The sequence below is a fragment of the Fukomys damarensis genome, unplaced genomic scaffold, assembly GCF_012274545.1.
Source record: "Fukomys damarensis isolate Sample0158 unplaced genomic scaffold, DMR_v1.0_HiC HiC_scaffold_34, whole genome shotgun sequence".
NCBI classification, from domain to species: domain Eukaryota; kingdom Metazoa; phylum Chordata; class Mammalia; order Rodentia; family Bathyergidae; genus Fukomys; species Fukomys damarensis.
In genome coordinates this window covers 10931448-10955871 of record NW_022900946.1, presented here as the reverse complement: position 1 = coordinate 10955871, position 24424 = coordinate 10931448, and the positions used below count along the sequence as shown (strand labels likewise).

Sequence of the window (24424 nt, the reverse complement as noted above, 5' to 3'; positions counted from 1 at the left end):
TTTGTTTTTTTGTGGGTTTTTTTTTTTTTGGTCTTCTGAAACAGGGTCTCACTATGTAGTTGAGCCTGATCCACAGCGATCCTCCTGCTTCAGTTTCCTGAGTGCTGGGATTACAGGCGTGCACCACCACCCCCAGCTCAATCCCCTGTCTTACTTTTAACAGATGACCTTTCTTTCCTTCTTTGAAAAAATAAAAGCCATCATTAAGGAACTCTCTAGGTGTCCCTGACCAAAGCTGTGGGACTTCTGCAGCAATGTGCAGTCCTCAGGGCCTTCCTGTGAGGATACAGCGTCTCCATAAAAGGTATCTTTGGGTTGCTGAATCCCCTCCCCGTAGCCCTCCAGAAACCTACTGTCTTACTGTTCTCTTGTCTCTCATTCGTACTCATTCTCATTCCTTCTCTCTCTTGTTCTCGCTCTGGTATGAACTTGCTAAAGAATCTTCCACTTCACATTGGACATCCTTAAGCTTCCCTTCACTTTTTCCACTGCCGCTTCAAGGACAGCATCTTAGAAGCATGATTCCATTACCTGCACTCACACACCTGTCTATCCTTCACTTCCTGTCCTCTCCAGTCTGACTTCACCCATAACTCACAAAAGCAGTTCCTTCTTATACTAACGCCAGCAGCAAGGGTTTTTTGAAAAAAGTTAAAATTTATTAATAAATTTAACATCACACAATAATTCAACTAGTTTTTTTATTGTACATAGTGACATCTTCACCAAACTGAGTGTTCAAGGGTTGAACTGATTCACGTCCGGCACAACCCAGGCAAAGACTCAGACCCCCTCTATCTACACCCTGCAGAGCAGTAGCAGCCAGGGGATCACAGTCAACACGCGTTGTCCAGAGCTCTGGCTTAGAAATCAACAGCACAACTTTAATAGCCATCCACACATTTGAACCATGTCATTTTAAAATACAATAATAAAATTAAGTTAAAATTCATCAGTATTTCATAGATATCCTTTAGTGATTGACAAATCCATAGGTGGCTTGACTTTTCATTGTAGTTGAAGACACCTACATTTTAGACGATAACTGTAGATTGGGACAGCAGAGGAGCTTCGCCTGACAGGCAAAGTTAGACTGTAACAAGCGAGGATGTGTTCCCTTTCCTTTTTCTTTTCCAGGAGGATCTGGGCCATTTTCACTTATTCATATCCCATCTGGTTCAAAAATGATAACTGGGCCCTGTTCTCAGCCCAAGCTTGAAAATGTACAAAAATTGGGTGCCATTAAGTTGTGAGTCTTTCCATTTTTCTCTTTTGATCCTTATATCTTACTTAATAGTGTTACAAGGCCATTCCCACTATCATACTGAATCCAGGTTTAATGTCTGTGGTTGTTTTTATGTCAGGGCAGAAATAAGTGAGCTTTCAGATTCAACTGCACTCTTGGAAAGTAGTCTGACAGCTTTTATGCCATTCTAGTCTCTGTCATGAAAGAAATATCCTGTATAAAAAGCAAAAACAGGCTTTTAGACCAATGCCAGCTCAGCCAGGGAAGCACACTTATAAAACATTTACAAGACAAACTCAAGATGAAGTTTGCTAGGAGGGCACAAACACCAAAAATGTTGTCCCTGAGGTTTTATTTGATTGGCTCATTAATTCATTTTGGTTTGATGTTGACCAATTAGAATTTTTAAAAAATTTTGGTGGCTAAAGCAGTATTTGACCCAGTTGGTGAACCTCTTTTCAACACACACTTTTACAGACACCCTTCTGGCTCCTCTGCCTCTTCTGCAGCATCTTTCTTTATTGTATTTTCCTTCCATATCTGACACATAAATGGTCTTTCTTTGATTTAATATTATATTATATTATATTAGTACGTGATTGTAGAACATAATGATTACATTCATCGTGGGGATTTGGTACATGTCCATAACACATCTTAAGTCTTTTTATTCATCCTTCCCCTCTCTTCCTATCTGATACCTTTTTTATGTGTATGTGTACTTTTACCAAATGAGAAGTTTTTAAATGAAACATGGCTTTTTAAATTGAGGCATGAACAGTACAGATAGTGGTCTGTTTTAGCATCCAGGCTCAGAAGGAAACTCTGTTCAGAGTGTGACTTTTCCCCCTTTGAATACAAATAAATTATTCATAGCAAATAATTATATACCCTGAATCCGTATGGAATTTTTTTAATCATCATAGTTTCATTGCATTTTCAGGGGGTGGTTATCTTCACTAAATACCTAAAGTAATAGGAGAATAACAGTAATTACAGCCACCACCATTTTAAACATTTAATTTAACTCTTTTTGGATAAACTTGAATTATTTGTAGGAAAATGGATGCACCTTGAGACCGTAGTGTCAAGTGAAATAAATGAGACACAGAAGCTTAAATATGGCATGGTTTCTCTTATATGAGAAAGCTAAAATATAACGAAAGAGCAAAATAAAAATATGTAATAGGAAAAAGGGAGGTCAGTGTTTTGTTTTGCAAAAGGGAACGTAACCAAGAGATGGGAGATGAGGGAGGAGATGAGAAGGATTAAAAGAGAATTAAGATGTGTTATGTACATATACCGTCACCCCACGATGAGGAATGTACTGTAAACATGTATTAGTTTAAAAATAACCGAAAAAAAATATGTTGTTGGAGAAAAACTAAAAGTACTTCCTCAGTCCTTTTTACTTTCAACCTATTTTTTTTCAAATGTGATGTATCCTTAAATAATAAAACAATCAGAGCTGACCACTGAATTACTGCCTGATATACAAAAACAAGGACCAAACGGAGGCCAATGTATTCACTTTGTACCCAAGCTCAAAAGATTACCTGAGGATGTTGGCCCTTCTAAACTGTCTTGTTTTTATAGAATCAGGCCCCTTACTTAATTCTATTTAAACAATACATAAAATATTGCCAGACTCCCAACAACTTTATTCTCATAATGAATCAAACATCTGTTTGAAAAAACAAAAAACTGAAACCAGAATCTGTTTATTGCCTAGCAGTGATTTCAGAGTCAATACAAAGTCGTTCTAACATATTCTGCAACTTTCCATCTAAACTTTTGCCTCTGGATCACTCCTCTGGCTCACCGAGCCTTTACTTGACTGCTGAGGTTCCCCCCCCCATAAAAAAATGAGGCTGTGGGGCCTGCAAGACTACAGTTCAAATCTTCCTACGTCTCTGCAATTTAATTCTGCAATTTATCCTGTCCATTTATATTTATATAATATACAATTGGTCCTCTCTCTTCCTCACATCACAGTCCTCGTACTCCATTATTGAACTCTAGCTAATCATAGAGTATTTCCAAGACTGTGGCTGCTTGCCATTCTGTTTCCCAGAAAGTGTCCTTTCTTCTTTGTTTTTGTAATATATAGTCCTCAGATGTCCCCTAGCAAACTCCCTGGCCAAAGCTCTGCTTTGTTTTGGCTTGCTAAACTGCTGCCTGCTCTCTCTTATTACTATGCTGCATAATGTGTCTATTCCTATTGAGTAGAAAACACTACTTCATATTGAGGACACATTTCAGGCACTGTACTAATAGAAATAAAAAAGAATACACTTAGCATCTTGATTCAAAAAGCAGCTAAAAGTTTTTAATTGGGTTGTAAGTATTACATCGTAGAAATTATTGTATTTTAAGATGTTTTGAAACGTATTTTAAGATGTTGGAAACAGCTTAAAATTTTGTCACTTTAAACCATCTAAGGAGCAGGGAAAAATAACTACAAAAAGATATTTTCTGATATTTAGAATATTTTTACGATATTAATACCATTTCCAATTTATCTTTAGATGCACTATCTTTCTGGAATAATGATTAAAGTCAAATTTTTGCTTATATAAAAATAGAACAAGTTCACACTTCTGACATGTTTTGATCTATTGTAACAAAAATAAGCACTAAGTAAAATTTTCAAAATTGTGAGCATTTTTCTTCCTGTTGACATGTAAGCCATTACTGTTAGCCCTAACAAATAATAAAACATATCACCTTGGAAAAATTAAGCAACTGATTAAATTTTTTCTCTAAATGAAATGATCATCTGTTATCTCACATAGCTATTATAATTTCAAGAGAAGATAGCTTTTATACAAAGAAATTAGTCTCATTATATAACAGACCTAATATGGATCACATAGAGACATTTTTCCATGTAGGAATTTAAACTTAAGGAATTAACTAGAAATAAGGAATACTAAACTTTATACACAAAAATTCCAGCACAGTTTTATTTATAGTTACAAAAATCGGAAACAAATTCAGTGGTAAATGGGGAATATTTAGTCAACTGTGGCATAACCACCCAAGAGAATGTTTTGTGTAGTCACTGAAATAATGTTTATCATTGTATATAGTATGTAAGAGAATCAAAAATTATGCTTAAAGATGAAATGTACCAGTATGGTCACAGCAGTTGTGTCTGTGGGTGATATTGTCAGCAGTTTTGTTTTTCAGTTTCTCCTTCATTTGACTACTTACTTTGTGTATTGAGCATATATCACTGTTACAGTGTGTGTGAGGTTTTTTTTTTTTTATTTAAAAATGCCTCAAATTGGGACTAGCTAAGAAAGATATCAAACTCTGAAACACAGATAGGTTTAAACCCTCTTTTCCATCCAGTGATGGGTGTCCTTTGCATGCCCCTTGTGAGTTTTATACTCTGGAAGTACACACATGTTTTAGAACTCAGGTTGGGGAAAATGCTTTACATGGAGAATACAACTCTACCTGTATAAGAAGTACTTTTCTATCTACCCTTTCCTCTTGTTTGTTGTTGTTTTAACAATAAAATAGGTTTAAACTCTTGTTTTAAACTTTAAACTTAAGGACCTCTTGGGACCATGTGTTGTTTGGTTTTAGCTTCTAGATTTTTTAAAAGATAAAGATATTCTTTGGAAGTGTTCAAACGTGAGCAGTTATACCTTTAATTTTTATGTCACTTCATTAGTTGCATCTGTTGGTTGCTGTAAAATATAGACATTCAGTGACTGAGTGTTCTGGGCCATTTTTCTCCTGTGATTTGTAGCTTTACGTGTATTTTTTTCTTGCATGAAGTTATTTCCAAAATGTCCACAGAAGATACTGAATGTCAGTAGACTTACCAGTAGCTTCGAGGCTATGGCATCACTGGCCCAGTAAGTCCAGTAGCATAGTCATCCACTCAGCAAGGCACAGGGAGAAAAGGCTCTCAGGTGCAGTTTTCATACATGAGGCCACTGCCAGGGAGACTGGCTTCTCAGGCAGCTGTTGTGCCATCACCACCTGAGGACAGAGAGCTGGACCAGTATCTAGTCTATGGTTTGTGGCTGCAGAAATGAAATCTTGTCAGCACATACAGTGCATACATCAAGTTTTCCAGCCAACATCCCAGCACAGTTGGTGCTTTTAAGAACGATAGCCGCACCAGTAACGTTCGGTAGTGAGTCTTCTCAACCTCCATAGGATGGAGGCACCATAGGGTATGTAGCAGCTGCAGAGGGGGAGGGAAGGTGATAGGAGGTCTACTTCAGTAAACATCTTGAGCCCAATCTATTATTGTCTCTGATCATTAGAAGAGTTGAGGCCTCCATTTTTAGGGCCCTTTATCTATTTCACAGTAGTGGACAAGTGCTAGCAAATTCTCCCCAACTCCCATCTTTCCGTGTTACAAGACCTTTAAGCTATATCTATCATTCAGGCTGTAATCTTCCTGTGTTGGATGTTCTGCCTGTAAGACACAGCTGTCTGTGGTCATTTATTATAACTTTTTTTGTAAAATGAGGAAATTTATATTTTCTAAAATTATAAGCCTGTGCCTTTTGACCGATACCTTTTAAACTAGTAGTTCTCAGAATAGCCTTTGTCAAGTTTTGAGCGATAGGCTATATTTGATATAAACAAATACTATAATTTGGTTTGGTTTGGTTTTTGGAGACAGGATCTCACTATGTAAAGTTCAGGCTGGCCTTGCTCTCACTGTGCAGACCAGGCTGGCCTCGAACTCCCAGCATTGCTCCTGCCTCACTCTTCCAAATACTAGGGTTACATGTTATATCACTACACCTGATTGTTTTGCCTTAAAATGGGTTCTTGCTGTGTTGCTCAGGCTGGCTTCACCCTCAAGTAGGTGGGATTATGAGCATGACCATGCACCACCATGCCTAGCTTATAATTACATTTTAAAATTGACCGCAAGTGGCAATGTGTTCTCTGTGTGTGTTATTCTGTGCTCCCCCCCACTTTCCATCTCTCCTCTTCTCTCCCCTTCCCCTTCTCATCTTGGGGATTGAACTGGGATCTCATACATGCTAGGCAAGTGCATGTACCCGAGTCTTGTTAGGACATTGTACCTCACAATCAGTATAATGTGTTCATTACTGTTTATTTAGTGTGGATGAAAAGGGAAAAGGGTGGGTCGCCAAAAGACCAACCACATGGCCAGGTACTTGCAAGTTTGCCTTCCTCTACTCATGTTCCTCTCAGTCTTTAAAACCTGATCTTCCACTCACTGGTGCTGCTGCTGTTTGCCACAGGTTTGCATTCCATACAACATCCTGTACAGTCACCTACGGACAATGTATTATGCTATACACAATTTGATGTGCCTGGAAACTGCTAGCCACAACTGTTTTTTTTTAAATAATACATGCAGTGTGATGTTCTTTTTGCTTGGGAAGTTGTATGGGCAATTTTGAGAGCATTAATTGGGAAGATTCAAATAGAATGGCATAACTAGGGTTGTTTATCCACATAGAAAATGCAAATGGTTTTTTTTTTAACAGTCAGTGATTAGTGTCTATGACATTATGATCAAAGAGGAAATGTAAACTGTGTCTTTGTCTCTGGTTGCTAGCGTGGAGCTCCTAAAACTCAATTTCCTGGGTAACAAATGTAATAGGAGCATCTTTTGTTATATTTTATCTTAGTTCCTGACATGAGAGCTTCTAAGATTCTTGGAATCTCCAGAGTAACAAGAATGTTTTGGGTATGCTAAAAGATGCCAGGTAGTTGGAGGTCCCTAGATGTCTTCAGAGTGGAGGCAAGGTCAAAAAAGGATGGTATGACTAGGGAGGTCATGTGAATTCTGTGCCCCTTCCCCTACCTTGCCCTGTGCATCTCTTCCATTTTGTTGTTGTTGAATTATAATTCTTGAACCTTTGGAGTCTCTTATGAGAAACCCCCCAAATTTGTAACATGAGGGGCCTAGACGGTTGTCTGAAGTGGGGGCAGTCTTCTGAGTCTGACCCTAACCACATGTACTTAGTGACACAGTTGGAAAGTGGGTTGATAGAAGTTAGAGTGAGGTATGTTCTCACGGTAGCAGATACGTCTCACACCAGCATAAGTGATTTCTAGTCATTATGTGTGACCACCTTAAGTGTCATCAAGCATAAACTTCAGCATTCATAGAACAATGTTAGAGAAGGCAGGCACACACACGGTTGTTGTCACACCCATAAGTCTGTTCCTTATTTTTGCTCTTGGTAAAGTACAGGGAACATACTATTCTCAATAAACTATTTGTAATCTAGGAGAAGATCTTTGTTAGCACACAGCTAACTGAAAACCTCACATTTTCAAGTCAGAAACATGCATATGTTCTTTTTAAACTTGTTTAACTTTTTTGTTTTGGCAGTAGAATCTTATATCAATTACTTCAGTTCTAAATGAGATAACAGGGAAGATTTGTGATCCTGTGGCCCCAAAACAAACAAAAGCCAGAAATCACATTTCTGTATTTGGTAAAGGATGACATTCACATCTAGTGAAGATAAGAAAATATTTGTAAAAGCCATTTTCAGTTTAGGCTCTTTTTAAAATGTATCTCAGTTAGAGCTCTGCTCTACAGTCAGCATGAGGCCACACATAGCAGGGCGGTCAGGGCCATGGTTCCTGCACCATCCTGGTCTACTGCAAGCAGAAAACCTGGCCACATGGATTGTACTCTGAGATGGCCTTGGTTCCCCCATAACCTCCCCTAGGAAATTCAGTCTTCTCTCCCTGCCGCTTATAAACACAGATAGGCTTTGGGGAATGTTTGTTTGTTTGTTTGTTTGTTTGTTTTTTAATGTCATCAATCCTTAATCATCCTAACTTGATTTCCCTCCATGGGTTTGAAACAAATGAAAGTGGAATCTTAAAATTGAATGTAAGACTAACCAGGAAAAAAAAAATTTTTAACATCACTTCATGTATTCTCCTTTTTAAAAATAGGCTCATTTTCCATACAAAAATATACAGATGCTATAAAAGGAATGTGCTTAAGAGTTCGAGAAAAGAAGTTCTGATTAGATTTGGCAAACTGAATGTCCATGTCTCATTACCTAATGTATTATCTTGTTCTCTACCAGCTCTAACAATTTACTTTCTTTTTTTTTAAATAATAAGTTGTCCGATTTCTGGCTTTCTATGAGCTTTTAGAATAAAATGTATAATGTTTATACATAGATTGCTAAATTTAAATTCTCAATTTAGAAATTTCCCTTTGGATCATCACTGATATTTTATATTCCTGATTTTTATGAATTTATGCTTCATTAAAGCTGCTTAAAACTTACTCCTGATGGAAACTAGGTGTGATGGCACACACCTATAATAGCACTGTGAGAGGCTGAGGCAGAAAGAGTCCAAGTTCAAGCCCACCTTGGGCAATTTAGACTTTGTCTGAAAAATAAAAATGGGGCCGGGCGTGGTGGCTCATGCCTGTAATCCCAGCACTTGGGAGGCTGAGACAGGAGGATCATTATGAGTTCGAGACCAGCCTGGACTACATAGTGAGTTCCAGGTCAGTCTCAAATACATAGTGAGACCCTGTCTCAAAAAACCATAAATGAATGAATGAATGAATGAATGGGCTGGGGATATAGCTCCAAGCAAAGGCCCTGGGTTTATTCCCCAGTATTGGCTAGGGATAGAGTAAATGCTTCCAAACAAGTTAGTCTTTCCTTAAAATAAATTTTTGCTGTCAGCCATTTGAAACAACAAAACATATCGGAAGAACATCAAGGAACCTCACATTTTCTTTTCTACGAGAGAGATTTGTTTCTGTTTATTTGCTGAATACTGTGTGAATTCATTTAAATAGAAAGTATTTAGCTTTAGTCATCAAATTACAGTTAAGTAAACAAAAGACTACACACAGTAAATTTTAGAGTTTACAACAGGCAGAATCACAAAGTAATTTTCTTTTTGAAGTTGGATAGTAGTACTAGGTAATATCCTTGTTTGATTATGAAATGATGTTTAATAAGGCTTAACAGTATCCCCTGTAGAACTGGTACAAGTTGTATTTATCATATTTTGATTATTGATGTACATTTGGCCATTTTGAATAATGCTGCTCTGAATGTGGATGGACAAGTTTTATGTGTTCATATTTGTTTGTTTGTTTTTCTTGAAATTCCACGTAGGAGTGGAAATACTGGGTGATGTGGTAATTCTGTATATGTAATTCCACTGGTGATTATTTTCTTTCCACAGTGCTCCAGCTAAGGCTGCAACAAAGGAGGACAAGAGAACAACTAGTGGACCAGGGCATCATGCCACGTAAGACTGCCACATCACTGTCATCTCTGGTGTGCCGTAGCAAGATGGACATGTCCAAGGAGACTGTCTGCCTCACGCACCCTTTCATTCAGCACACTTACCAGCTGAACTATCAGTGATGCTTGCATCCGCAATGTCAGTCTAAGAGAAACATGTTAAATACACTGTAAAACCTAGGGGCATGCAGTTTAAAAGGTGGATTTGAATTTTATATTGTACGAAGCCTTAAGACACCAAAAGTTCTTACCCAAAGTTTAGTATTTGTTTTAGTTTTTAAACAGTTGAAGTAAGCACACTAATGGAACTGAGATTAGACTTGCAAAAGTAACATGATAAAATTCACAACCTTGTTCTACTTAAATTTACTTAGTTCACATTAATTTATCTTTGGTGCTATATTGTGGTTTATATAATTAAATGTATTTCAGTTGTAAGACTGGTAACCATTCTATTTATAATTAATGAAATATTTCTGGTCCAAGTACAGATATTTCCTAAATAGCCCTAGGATTCATTCCTTTCAAGAAATTTTTTATTTGATTAAATTTTAGAATTTTTTTTACCTTTAATCACCAGTTCTGCAAGTTTTTTATATTTTACAGGAAAAGAATGTGGACTGTAGGAGTATTTAGCTGGGTTTTATCTAAAAATTAATTTTCTAAGCGTTACTTTGCTTTAAACTATTTGAAAGAAATGTCAAAATGAATTTATGCTTCCCAGTCTTATAAAATCATTAGCAGCCATCCTATAAATCATTGAATAGTTTATGATAAGGAATGCTTTTTCTCTGCAGTACCTTTTTTTCCCAGTGAAACTTTTTTCTGGATAGCTATTAATTGAGTGCCTAAATATTTTAACTCTAGTGTTGCAGTACTTAAAAACAGCTTTGGGCCAGGGGTTTTAGCTCAGTGGTGCCACCACCTGCCTTTTAAGGGCAAAGTCCTGAGTTCAGTCTCGGGTACCAAAAAAAAAAAGCAGCTTTAATATTCTGCCGCATTTCCCTACCATATTGATTTCTGGGAACCAATCAAACAAACACAAAGTTTGATATTTAATACAGCACTGTTTTGAGCTGGTCTCTACCCAAATCTTGCTGGACTGGGCTCCTGAGGGTCTTTACGGTACTTCAAGTATCAGGGCTGAAAATAACTTTACAGGTTGATTGGTCAAGTCTTGTCAGCCCAAGGAATCTTAGTCCTACACAATACCCCATCTACTCACCTGCCCATGGTTTCACTTGCAGGTTATTATCAGGCAGTGTGAGACATATACAAAACAGATTCTGCAGTGATAATTGATAGAAATTCTGTAGTAGGTCATGTTTTGGTCAACCCTGTTTACCCTCTTGCTGAGATTCCAGAATATTTACTACTTTGGCAGTTTTAGAGTCACTGTGTCTTTAGAGTGAATTACATTGTATGCTAGAAAGAACAAGAACCTCTCAAATACAGAATCCTGGATTTAAACCCTATTTTGACCACAGTCTAACTATATGACCTCAGAATTCACTCACTATCATTGAGCCAATCATCTATCCTAGGGCTAACTCTTAACTTTGCAAGGCTGTTGTAAAGACCAACAGCAGTAAACTGTGCTCGAACATTGTGGGTTCTAAATAAATGGTACCTCAGATCTTTTAGACATGAAGTGCTACATATCTTCATTTTCAAGTGTAGGTTATTTTTTGAATATTTAGGCTTTTTCCAGTATCTTACGTGGCCATTAAGAGAAAGTACCTGTCAAGGAATTAGACATTTCCCTGGGCAATGGAAATTTGTTCTTCTAGTAGGGGAGAGAAATAGTCTGATCCTGGGTTTGCATTGTCGTTATATATTCAGTTCCTATTTTAAATGTTCACTTGTTTTATTTGTGAAATACATAATTTTAATTCTGTTGTAACATTTAAGATTTCAAGTTTTGCACATTTGCTAAAGAAATGGAAATGGAGATATGCACTAAGAATTATCAATATAATACACTGTACACTGGGCTGAAGTATGTACTCCTTTATTTATACTGTGGAAACTATTTATGTTCCCCTCACAGCTCTGAAGAGCCCAGCGGCATTCCATGAACAGATAAAAAGCTTGGAACGAGCCAGAGTAAGAATTTTGCTTTAAAATACACTGCTTCTCTGCTTTATTCTAAAGTACCTATGGACAAGTAGCAGTCTTATTCCCAAACACATTAATAGAGATAATATAATGTGTCTTCCAGACACTCAGTGTAGAGAACATATATTCTGAGGCAGTTTTATTTTAAAGGTTTATAGAAAACAGATGACATTTGAATTTTGTTCTTTTTAAAACCAGTTATTAGTTTTGTAATTAAAGGACAAATCACACTTCTTTACTTTCTTTCTCTCAGGACATAATAGTTTGTAGAGACAAAGTGGGGGTGATTTTGCCATTTGTTACCCTGAAGAGGGACAGCCACATGATGTGCTAACACCAGATCCTTAGGAGATTCCCCTGCTTGGTCTGTGTTACCTCTGCATTTGACTAAGGGGAGGAGATGGGACTGAGTCAGAGAACATTGCTATGGTCAACTCCACTTTGTTCTTTGAGATGGCTCCCTTGTAGTTGCACGCCACAGTGGAGCTTATTCTTTTTTCTTCTGAAAGTGCCCTTATGCACATTTGTTCTCTTTTGTCTTCTTTTTGGGGAGGATAATTTCTATCATGCAAGATGAAAATTTCCCCAGAATAGCCAGATGTAGTGGTACATTCCTGTAATCTCAGAACTTGGGAGGAGGCTAAGGCAGGAGGATTGCCATAGTTTAAGGCCAGGCTGGGCTACATAGTGAGTTCAGGACCAGTCTGACCTACACATAGTGAGACCAAACCTGTCTCAACAAACAAACAAAATTTCCCAGAATGCAGTAATGATCTCTTAGAGTCTTAACAACATTTGTTATCTAAGTAGCTTTTTGACCTGAAGTATCATTTTAGATATTTAAATGATGAAATTCTATATTCATATGTCATCTTCAAAATCATGAGCTTTTCTTTTTTCTTTTGCCAGGTTTTAAAATAAAAGTCTATACAGAGCTTACTTATACCCACATATACTTTCATGTTCCCATAAGTTGTAATTTCTAGTCTTCCTCTCATACACTACAAAAGGGAAATAGTTTATTTAAACGGAGTACCATGAAGAAAATCTCAAACCACAATAATCACAAATAACTATGGTAAGAATTTTTTTTTTTTTTTAAGACTGAAAACTTCTTGAAACACAAGATCCGGAGTCGACCAGATCGTTCTGAACTTGTAAGGATGCACATTTTAGAAGGTAAAGGTTTTATTTCTACTTATGTGGGTGCATTTTCTGAAGAAAAGAAGTGAAGGTTCTACCACTTCTGTTTATTCGTATTTTAATAACTTTTTATCCCACAGACTGACATCCTCCAAATTGGATAGCAACATAAAGACGAAAAATTAAAATACTTGTGTTAGATATATCTCAAAAGGTTTAGTTCTCCAAATAACCAGTTGATGGGCTAGCTTTTCCCCACCAGCTAGCACCACGGATACCTCTCCCATACAGTTCTGGAAAGACATTTTTGGTCCAGAGCAACTACGTTAACAGTGAGGGACACACGTCCTATTCATTAAATCATGAGGATGTAGTAAACACAGTTCTAACCATAGATTTTCAACTACTTGGACCTCATTTATGTCTGCACAGCAGAAAAGACCACACCCAGCATCATCTTTGTTGCCACCTGCCTACCAAAGACCAGCCTGATCTGATCATTTTGGCATATACCCTTACCAAAATTATCTCAGTGACGTCAAGTCATTTAGGAGGCTGGGAGGAGCAGTTCCCAGGCTCAGGCCTGGATGTTTTTCTCTCTAAAAACAGAGTTCTCGAATGCTAGTGCCTCCATTATAAACTCCCTAGTCACATTTCCTTTCTTTGTTTTTCTTCTCTAATTTATTGAGTAAGACTAGGAGCCTGGTCTTGTGATAGCCCTGTGTTAATCCTTGAAAAGATTCAGGGAGATTTGGAAAATTCTTTAACATTTAGAGTCAGCTGTCAGGTAGAAGGATGATCTCCTCTCTCTGGGCCTAATGCTAGAATTTGGATTAGAATTAATATTACAGTGAGGCTGATCTTACAGAATATTAGACTGTAGTTTAACATGAAGAATATCATCCTAAAGGCCAAATATATCCTAATATGAAATCTAGGAGGTGACAAAGTTACTGTTACTAGAGGTGTTCATCCATTGGCCAGCATGCTGGACACCATGGCCCCAGACAGATGGCTGCCTGCCTCCTGGAGCTTGTGTTCTAGTGGCAGATAGAGATAACAAGCATGTAAAACCAGTGAATTACAGAATTGAGAAGCTCTCTAGGGGAATAAACAAGCTGGTGTAATAGAGAAAAGGCATAGGCTGACACCACAATAGGGTGTTGTATAAAGAAGTTTCAAGTACCAAGTTTGTTTTTCTGTGACCCAAGTAAGGTCTTCTCTGACTTGAAGAATCTATGATCGTGTGCCCATCTTCCTCACTCCAGGGGCAGACAATAAGAGGTATGTGCCTTTCTCCACTTTGGTTGTGTTCTCAGGTGTCCGCTGGACTAGAAAAGTTTTTCAGAGCTCCAATAGTAGGATAGAGCAGCTGCCAGCTATCAGGGATAAGTGACTCTTGCAAGAAGTAGTTCACTGCTCAGTAACACAGTAAATGGTTCCCTCTGTACCAAAACTAGGGATGTTTATGTAATAACAGTGCTAGCTATTTTAACTTACCATCCAACAGGCTGTGTTAATACAGTTAAAATCAAGCAAATACTTTTAGCTATCAAAAGGAATTATATTTGCTTTTATTTTTTTTAAATGAGTACCCAGCATTTGAGAGCCTAAAATTATATATGAATGAACTGTAATATTTTTAGGATATCTGTTCTCTAGTTGGAAATTTTGAAATAATGTGTATCATCCCAATTTGATAGGCAGGAGTCTAAATTATTTTCTGAGGTTAACAGTCAAAATCCAGCTTCAGCCTCATGGAGATGAGGAGGTATTAATACCAGGAACAGAAACATACCAACATAGCAAGCTATACTTCTTTACTTTGGACGTATTTTCTTTCCAAACGTGCTGCTGTCACTTGGGTGTTGTTAATGGGACAAAAACAGAAAGCTATCCTACCTAGGTCTTAACACAAACACTGGAAAATCAACCTGAGGTGATCCATCTAGTTTAATTCTCCCCACGTATCATCAGATGTGTTTTATCTGACAAGGCTGGAGACACGGTTGTATACAAAAATTATAAAAATGAGATGGGCTCACATTTTAAGTTACAGAAATGTACACTTATTTGCTAGTATTCCAGCCAAGGGGTCAGGCCTTCACTTGAGGGAAGACTTTCATGAATGGCGTTCACATCATTTGTTCTACATAGAGCCCAGCCCTTGTACATCATCAACAGCTTCCATTTATGGTGCGATAAAAATTTACAAGATACTTTGAAAAGTAGTTGGAGTTGAACATCTTAGGTTTTACAAGCTTTTTCCCAAATCTTTTATATTTGTTAATTGCTCAAATTAAATAGTGATTTAATGATTTGCCTTTATTACAGTTTCCCAAAGTGTTTAAGTCTCCTAGGAACAATAGTTTTTTTTTTTTAATTCAGCATTTTTTCATAACATTTAGCTAAACTATATGTTGAAACTAGCACTCACAACGTACATAAACTACCTTGTAGACAGTTGACTTTTGGCAAGTATACAGCTCGTCTGGTAGAGCGAGAAGTTGCATGTATGTGCTGAAGAGTAGCTTACCAAGCATAAGCATGCAGTTGAGCCTTGAGCTCCAACCAGGATATCCTACCTGAAGAATGCACACCATCAGTCAGTCCTGAGATTGCTTAGGGAAGGTTTCATTAAAGACTTTCTATATAACTTAGGAGTCAAGTAACTTTCAGCTGGAATTTGAGGTTGACACCATGTCATTATTTTTAAACAAATATAGATATTATTTATAAATAACAATAAAAAATGTTGAGTTGCCAGAAATACACATAATTGACGGAATAAAGTAAATGAACGAGTTGTGAGATTTACAGTAGTTTCCATTTGTTGTAGCAACTTCATACATTTTTAAATAGATGAGTTGATGCTTCTGTAAGCCATTAATTTCTATGTAATTGAATGTTCCCAATGGACACAAGGTTATGTATTCAGAAATAAACCCATATTATTCATTATGACGACTGACACTGAGGCACACAGGGATCGATCTAAGAATACTATGAATTATAGCTCTTCCCTTCGGGCCCCTGCAAAGCAGCTTATATCCTAAGAAGTCTATGCCTCCCTTTCTAGAAATTGACTGCCCATTGAAGCTACATATAGAATTGTAAACTTCTTAAGTCCTAGGGCACCTGTCTCATTCATCTTGTGTGTCCACAATGTCTAGTAAATGTGATGAATTTGACCCTTCGACTATAAGAGAATGATAACACTTCGCCCATTTTGGGCTTAAGTCATGTTAATTCAGGACTTTAGGCATCCATACTGTACAGACAATAATATCTGGAAATAAATAAAAATGTATCCTGGAGCATTCTTAAGAATTTTCTCTTTTAATAAAGATGTTTGGAACACGTAAATATGTTTAAACTGGTTGGGTTCAATTACTTGGCCTAAAACATCATTATAAAATAGAAATGATAATTCAAGTAGTAGTTAAAGCTATGCTTGCTCTTTTAGAAACATTTGCAGAGCCATCTCTGCAGGCTACACAGATGAAGTTGAAACGAGCTCGACTGGCTGATGATCTGAATGAAAAGATTGCTCAAAGACCGGGTCCTATGGAGCTGGTGGAGAAGAACATCCTCCCTGTGGACTCCAGTGTTAAGGAAGCAATTATAGGCAAGAGTAAAAGTTTACTGTTTTCTAGGAGAAAGGAACTTGGATGTTTTAGATAAAATTTAAATAAAAGGGCAACACCAATCATGGGTATTGTTTTCCAGGTTAATTAGAATTTGATTAACACAGTAATTGTTACTGTTATTATGTATTAGAAGATTAGCATCTGCTACCAATTCACAGATTCCTCTTTTGTGTCTGATGTTTTGATTTCATTATCACATTTTCTAGGTTAAATTACTGTGTTGTGCTGTTTAGTTTAATATTTTTACAAATTTTTCAACTTGATTCTGAAAAGATAGCTTATTCAGCATTAGTTTGAGGGAGGATAACAGATGTTTATAAACATATTCTTTAAGAAGGGTAGAATGTGTCCATCCCATGCTGGTCTCATCATACTTAATTACCAAGGAGTATGTCTTATTTCACCCTCCCTCTTGATGCTGGAAATTGAACCATGGGCCTGTGCATTCTAAGCACATAAACTACATAGAGCTACACCTACAGTCCTCTGTTTCTCTTTGTATTTCTCCCATAAGTTTTACCAGGGAAAAAAAAATCATTTCAAGACTATTACTACTTATTCTGCAAGCACTTTTGAAATATTGTTGTCCTAGTCTATTTTCCATTACTCTTGGGAACTTCCTATTTTGCTTTAGTTTGAAGTCTAAAGCTCAGTCAGTTTGTAGTCCTGAATCCTAAGTCATACAGTTGTCTGTAGTTCCTTTCAGTTTTGCTGATTGCCCCTCAGAGGTAAGATGTGAATTCAGCTAGGCTGTTACTCGAAGTGGGGACTTATGTACAGGTCCCCAGTGATGTGAGGTCTCCACTGCCTCATGTTCTTCAATGCTAGGATTCTGGGTTGGGATCCAAGCAAGGTTCCCCTCGTGTCCATAGCCAATTTGTCTGATTAAGTCTTAATCTAAACTGTTGGGTGAGTTTTCCTCCCTCTTTTTTTTCTTAGTATTTATTTACTCACCACACAAGTTTGTGTTACTCTGAAGCATCTTCCACATTTTGGATTTTACTGATTGCATTTGCATTCCAGGTATTGCTAAATATATTCCTGTCTTCTATACTTCCTGCAACTAGTACTTGGGTCCAAAGCCTTGATATCATCCCCATTTACTCATAGGTTCTGAATGGTCTCTGCTTCCATTGGGAAGTATGCTGTCAATTTTATTTTAATGTAATACGTGTAGATATTAATAAAGAACATGAAAAAGCACTCTTCTTACATCGATGAAAAAATAAAATTTCACAGAATAACTAGAGAACATTACACTGTGATAATAGTAAAACTGTGATATCGTCAAAATCATAAAAGAATGGACAAAATGTTGCTTAATACAAGTTGTAGACAAAAAAGACTGTTTTACAAAAAAATCTTATGGGAAGCAGTGTTTCTCCTTTTCCATATTAAGTTTGGTATCCTAAAGCGAGCGTGAATTAACAGTCACTGCTTTCTCCAGGTGTCGGGAAGGAGGACGATCCCCACACTCAGGGCGATTTCTCATTTGATGAAGACAGTAGTGATGCTTTGTCTCCAGACCAGCCCGCAAGCCAGGAGTCTCAGGGGTCAGTGGCGTCCCCAAGTGAGCCAAAAGTCAGCGAATCACTGTCTCCAGTGACGACAAACACTCCAGCCCAGGTATTGTCTTTTTGGCTGATACCTAAATAGAAAAGATGCCCCTTTTGTATATATTGTATAAACATTTACACCAGAAGATATATCTGAAAGTACTCAAAAGTAGGGTTTTTTTGTACAGTCTTACATATTATTTATGCGGCACATACACATTTTTGTTCTATGCTTATAACTTTTGGAAAATCTTTGCATGTTTGGATGTATTCTTTTATATATCACAAAATTCATCGTTTTTCAATTGTCCAACCATTTGTAAGTGTAGACATTCCTTAAAGACCTGGTCACATTCCTGCAACTAGGTTAAGTGAATTGCTTGCTAAATGAAGAATTGTATATTGTATGTACAATGTTCAAAAGAAAGAAATAGCTAAGGGAAACTCCAACTTTTATTTACATAACTCCTGCTTGTAGTACTGTAATGTGTAACATAAAACTATACAGTACAGTACAATCAGCAAAAATCACAAGTGGTGTTAAGTATAGTTCACATTTTTGTGTAATAGATCTTCAGATAAGAAAATTGGTTTTTTGTTTTGTTTTTTGTTTGGGGGGGGTTGTTGTTGTTTTGTGGAACCAGGGATTGAACTTAGGACCTTGCGCTTGCCAGGCAGGTGCGGTGCCATTGAGCTAACATCCCCAGCCCAGAAACTGAAATTCTGTACCCATTAAACAGCTCCTCCCTTCCTCTCTGTCCTGCTGCTGTCGCACCATCTTTCTACTTTTTGTCTCTATAAACTTGACTACTTAGATACCTCATGAAAATAGAATCATACAGTACTTTTTTATTACAACTCACTTACTTGCTTACTGTGATGTCAAGATTCATTCATGTAGCATATGACAGGATCTCGTTCCTTTTAAAACCAAATAGTATTCCATGAGTGAGTGAGTATATATACATGTGTGTGTGTGTCTCTCTCTAAATACACACACACATATATAGACATCTGTCTAAACATATTGTTTATTCATCTTTTGATGGACAGTTGTATAGCTTCCACCTTTTAGCTATATTGAATAATGGTGCTATGAGAAGGAATATGCAAAAATCTCTTCAAAACGCTTTCATTTCTTTTGGAAATATATTCAAAAGTGAAATCACCAGATCATATGTTTTGGGTTTTGTTTTTTGATTTTGCAGTACTGAGAATTGACCTAGATCCTTGGGCATGCAAGCCAAGTACTGTACTACTGAGCTACATGCCCAGCCCTTATTGTGAAACAATAAAATTACCCAAGCAGTCTTCAAATTTGTACTCCTCCTGCCTCAGCTTCCACAGTAGCTGGGATTACAAGTATGTGCTACTGTGCGTGACCTACTTTTACTTTTTTTTTTTTTTTTGAGGAACTGCCGTACCATTCTCTATAGCAGTTGTATCATTTTACAGTCAAGATGGGTTCACATTTTCTCCACAGTCTTGCCAACAATGGTTATTTTCAATTCTCTCAATGGTAACTATTCTCAGGATAATATCTTATGGGTTTGATTTGCATTCCTCTCATAATTAGTGATGAAGAGCATCTTTTCATGTACTTTTTGGTCATTTGTATGTCATCTTTGAAGAAATTTCTTTTTAAGCCCTTTAGCACATTTAAAAAGTCAGGTTATTATGGCCAAATTACAGAAGTACTTTGTATATTCTGGATAATGACTCTTTGTCAGCTATGATTTAATATTATGTTAAATATTCCACTTACATTGCATAGATCTGAGGTATTCCTCTCATTCCATAGCTTGACTTTTCACTCTTGGGTTGTATTCTCTGTTGCAGTTTTGATATTTGATATGGATGTTTCTCCACCCTAACCCTGTCAAATCATTTTTATCATGTACATTTGGAGAACATATTGTCATTAACTTCTCTGTATTAAATATTCTAGTATAAGGAATCAAAGATTTTTATTCTTTTGATCATATGATTGAAACATATTCTTGTAACTTATCTTAATGTTGGAGAAAAGTAATCCTTAAGATTGTAAATATGTTGTATGGTTTTTTGGCTTTTTGTTTTGGCTTTTGTTTTGGTACCAGGGATCGAATTCGGGCCCTTGCATTTGCCAGGCAGGCGGCAGAACCACTGAGCTAAATCCCTGGCCCCTTTTGTTTTTTAATCAACTACAGAGGTAAACTTTACAATGCCAGTGAAGTCTCTGAAATTCTTGTATCATCCAGAAGTAATAATAGTTTGCATTTTGGCAAATTTGTACTTTATAGACTTTGTCTATGCATCTCACTCAATGGATATAAAATGTATTTATCTACCTAAATAAAACTACTCTCATATTTTCCCATAAGGAAAAGGACCTTAACACATTGCTTCTCTTTAGACATTGAACTCCTAGATGGCCAGGATTTCTCTCCCATTATCTCAGTAACTTCACATGGAATACACAGGTCCAGATGACAGCAAGTACTTGTCACCTTAATGAATGAGAGACTACTTTTGCTTGGTTTAGAATTGCACCCCAAAATATCAGTCTCATCACCTTTAAAATAGTCCCTATAAGCGAAGGTAGTAAAAACATCTTATCTTTAGGTGTTGAGATTCTTAATCTTTAAAATAAAAACTCACTGAGTTTTATAAATTCAGTTCTAGTTCTTGTAGACCATTCTGCGCGCTGGATAGTGAAAGACTAGTGTATGTCTGGGTTTAGATACTTTAATTTTCAAAACTTAAGGACTTATAATCCCAGCACTTGGGAGGCTGAGGCAGGAGGATCGCCATGAGTTCAAGAAAGCCTGGGCTACATAGTAAGACCCTTCCTCAATAAATACACAAAGTTATATCTACATATAATAAATTAAGAAAACAATGACATTCAAGATTTATTTTGCTTTATTCCAAAATGCTTTATGACAAATAGTCTTCTTAATTCTTTTTTCAGAGCAGATAGCTCCCTGAAGATTAGGTTCTACAGAAAATTATCCATATATGAAAAGGCCTCCCCTCTTCCCCAAAAAAGAATTAACCTGTAACATGTAGGTAACAAACTAATTTTTCAAGCACTTCTCTTGAAACCTAAAATGCTAACGACCTCACAATGTTAGGACAAAAAAACCTTTGAAATAGATATTTCTGTGTGGTCTGTGTAAGACTACAACTTTATTCTTGGATTTGTCTATTTTCTGTTCTGATCACAGTACAGATAGAAAGGAATTTATCGAAGTATTAGTGGTACACATATCACAAATTGGAGCTCAACTTATTTTATGCAGAAGGAAATCTTGAACAATACTAAGTAGAAAATCAAGAACAGCCAGCCATATGTGATACCAGATCTCTTCAATCTGGACTTTTTTCTCAGTGATTTGTTAAGCCCTTTAATTAAACACTCCCAATGTTTAATGGTAAGCATGATTCAATGTGATTTTTGTGCATTTTCAAAGCCTAGCAGAACTAAAAGGAACTTTGTTGATTACTGCCTGTTTTCAGGAAGGTAAGTTTAGGAGACTGATAAACTAATTTTTTCCTGTTAGGTCAAGTAATTTTCCAGTGTATGACCTCTTGCCAAATAATACAGAAACCTTAGGTTCACAGCAGCAGCATTCACAATAACCAAAAGGCGAAAGCAACTGAAGTCTCCATTGACGGATGAATGGATAAGCAAAATGATCTATATATGCACAATAGAATTCAGCTTTTAAAAAGGAAATTCTGCAGTGCACTACAACATGAATGAATCTTGAACATTCTAGTGAAACAAGCCATCAGTAAAGCACGAAAACTGTATGATTCTACATATGAGATACAGTAGTTAAAATAATAGAAAATAGAATTACAGTTGCTAGAGGCTGAGAAAGAAGGGAAAGGGGAGCTGTTGTTTCATGGACACAGTTTAATTTGGGAACATGAAGACATCTGGAGCTGACAGTAATGATTTTTGCAAAAAAAATGTGTGTATAGATGCATATATACTACTGTATACTTAATAATTGCAAATTCTCACTATTAATCAGGTAATCAGTTACTATACTGTAGATTTTACTATTCAACAAGTTATCCTAAAAAATGAAATATTTTTTGTAGAAATAAGTGATCCATGCTAGGTGGCACATTTTAACAGAGAAGGAATTTTACATAAAACATCCATCTCTTACCCATAAAGCATGGTTTGGATTCAACTCATTCATCATTCATTTTGTCTGGAGACTTGAATATGGAAACTATATTTGAAGAATAATTAATTTTGAATTTTTATTTGTATGTGGCCTTCTTAAGAACTCTGCTGCATCCTAAATTTAAAGCACACCCACTACTTTAGTTTTAAAAGCTACAATATACAATTTTGTTTTTAAATATCTAGTTTTGTTCCTCAAGATTGCATGAAGAACTTACCAGAGAATAACTAGCCCTTGTCAAGTGGACCGTGGGCTGCAGAAGAAAGGAACCTATGCAGACCCCTGCATTACCAAACTTTAATCAGCTTAGGTATTTGCTCTTTTATTTTTCCTGTTGTAGCAGAACATTTGTGGTACTGGGAATTGAGCCCAGGATCTTTGCAGGGAGCCAAAGGCTAGGCTCAAAGTTAAACCCTTCTACCTCAGCCTCTTAGAGTTCTGGGATTATAGGGGTGCACTGCCACACCCAGCTTGTAGCACAACTTTATTAGAAACTGCTATTAAGTGAAAAGTCAAGTCTATAAGATTGAATTCTCTTCCTTTGAGTCTCGTTTGTTGTTTTAATAAAAATTAAGTAATTCTAGCTAGATGTGACAGTGGATATCTATAATCCCGGCCCTCTGGGAGGCTGAGGCAGGAGGATTGCAAGTTGGAACCAGCTGGGGCAATTTAGCAAGACCCCATCTCAAAAGTAGAGAGGAAAAAAAGTTAAAAGCATTAAGGATACAAATCAGTGCAGAGGTCTTTGGTTCAGCCCCCAGGTTCTATAAAAGAAATAAAGACCTAAACCTGTAGTAGAAACAGTCATCGATTCCAATAAGACAAAGTCAAGTCTGCACCGGCTTCTATTAGAAAATAATTCTCAATTGTTTTGAAATTAAATTTGCATAGTATATAAGGTGAATGCATAACAATTGAAACATATATACATAATATCTTTTTAAAATTTTAACGTATTTCTCAGTTTACTGTGGAATAAAGCAAGCATAGTGGTACCTCCATTCATGAACTTAATTCTTTCCATGTTGCTGGGCACAAACCGAATTGGATGAGAACCAAATCAGTTTCCCATAAGGTCAACATTGAACCTAACCCCACTATGTTTGATTCAGTTCTCATCCAGTTCAGTTTGCAACCATGAAGTTCCTAAACGGGCTGGATACTCTTAACCCTTTTTGGAAAAATACTGTTATTTCAGAATTACTAGTAAGGATTTAGATTACTTTTGTAACTTCAGCCAGTAGGAGCTTAATACCTAAAGGGAGTGTTATTTTTTCATCCTTCCTAAGGCACACTAAAAAGGCTAACAAATTGTAAACAAGAATTTAGATATTTATAATCGGAATTTATCTTCAGATTAGATAAGGTTAATAATCTCTAAATTTCGGTTGCATTACTCTTGCGTTATCCTGGAGTCTGGTTTTCTGGGTAGCAGAGTGACACTGAAGAAGAGTGAGTAAGACCAGAGCATCAGGAATCAAGGCGAGACTCCGGGCATTACAGCTGTTACCACATCCATACTTATGGATGTTTTTTCAGATTATGAACACTTACTGCTTTCTGTCAAATTCATCAATGCTGTCAGTGGGTAAGGCCTGTGCTGGTAAAATAACTTACCCAGGTAGAGTTCAACATGCAAATATTTGTTTCTTCTTTGTATATAGGTTATATAATATAATAGCCAAAGAATGTTTTTTTCCCTCTGTGAAAACTGACCCAGAGATAAGTGTCCTCATATCCCAAAAATATGCAAGGTCAAAGAAGACAACAACATCAGTCATATCCCATGAAGAAGTGACTATCTCTCTCCCAAGGTACAAAGTTTGGTTTGGGTTCGTCGAGGAACCAGACATCTCAGGCCTGTTGGAGGACAGAAATCTGCCCAGAACATGGGAGTTGAGTCTCTTGGATGAATCCTCTCTCATGTCTTGTGTTGGAAATGAAATTGAATGCAGCCATCTTAGTATTCACAAAAACTACTTAAAAGCTGAAATCGGTGGCAAAAAACTCAAGGAGAAAGCTGAGTGGGCATGCACAGTGAGGTGCAGGCTCGGGCACTTACAGGCTTGGCTGGGCTCCAGACCGGGACCTGGCTGTGTGAAGCCACAGGACTGTCCATTCATCAATTAGGCAAATATTTACTCAGTAACTGTATGCGCCAACCTTCATACTTCTTGCTGCTGCAAATAGCCCTCTGAGTTTTCAGGTCATTTATTTTGAGGAGGAAAACATACAGTTTGCTATATTAAAACCTCAATACTTCAAG

At 36.9% G+C, this 24424-nt stretch overlaps 1 protein-coding gene and 1 long non-coding RNA gene across 4 annotated transcripts in view; one reads left to right on the top strand and one right to left on the bottom strand.

The window, feature by feature from the left end:
* Positions 1-24424, top strand: part of Mrtfb (myocardin related transcription factor B) — a 168719-nt gene that overhangs the window by 120091 nt on the left and 24204 nt on the right. For all 3 annotated transcript variants that reach the window (XM_010610018.3, XM_010610019.2, XM_010610021.2), the window contains 5 exons: positions 9443-9508; positions 11555-11610; positions 12726-12801; positions 16232-16393; positions 17863-18041. In XM_010610018.3, the coding sequence (XP_010608320.1) occupies positions 9443-9508; positions 11555-11610; positions 12726-12801; positions 16232-16393; positions 17863-18041 (539 nt within the window). The remainder of the gene's footprint in view (positions 1-9442; positions 9509-11554; positions 11611-12725; positions 12802-16231; positions 16394-17862; positions 18042-24424) is intronic.
* Positions 17959-24424, bottom strand: part of LOC104852406 — a 61614-nt gene continuing 55148 nt past the window's right edge. The window contains exon 3 of the long non-coding RNA XR_777484.2: positions 17959-18063. This is a non-coding gene — a long non-coding RNA (uncharacterized LOC104852406). The remainder of the gene's footprint in view (positions 18064-24424) is intronic.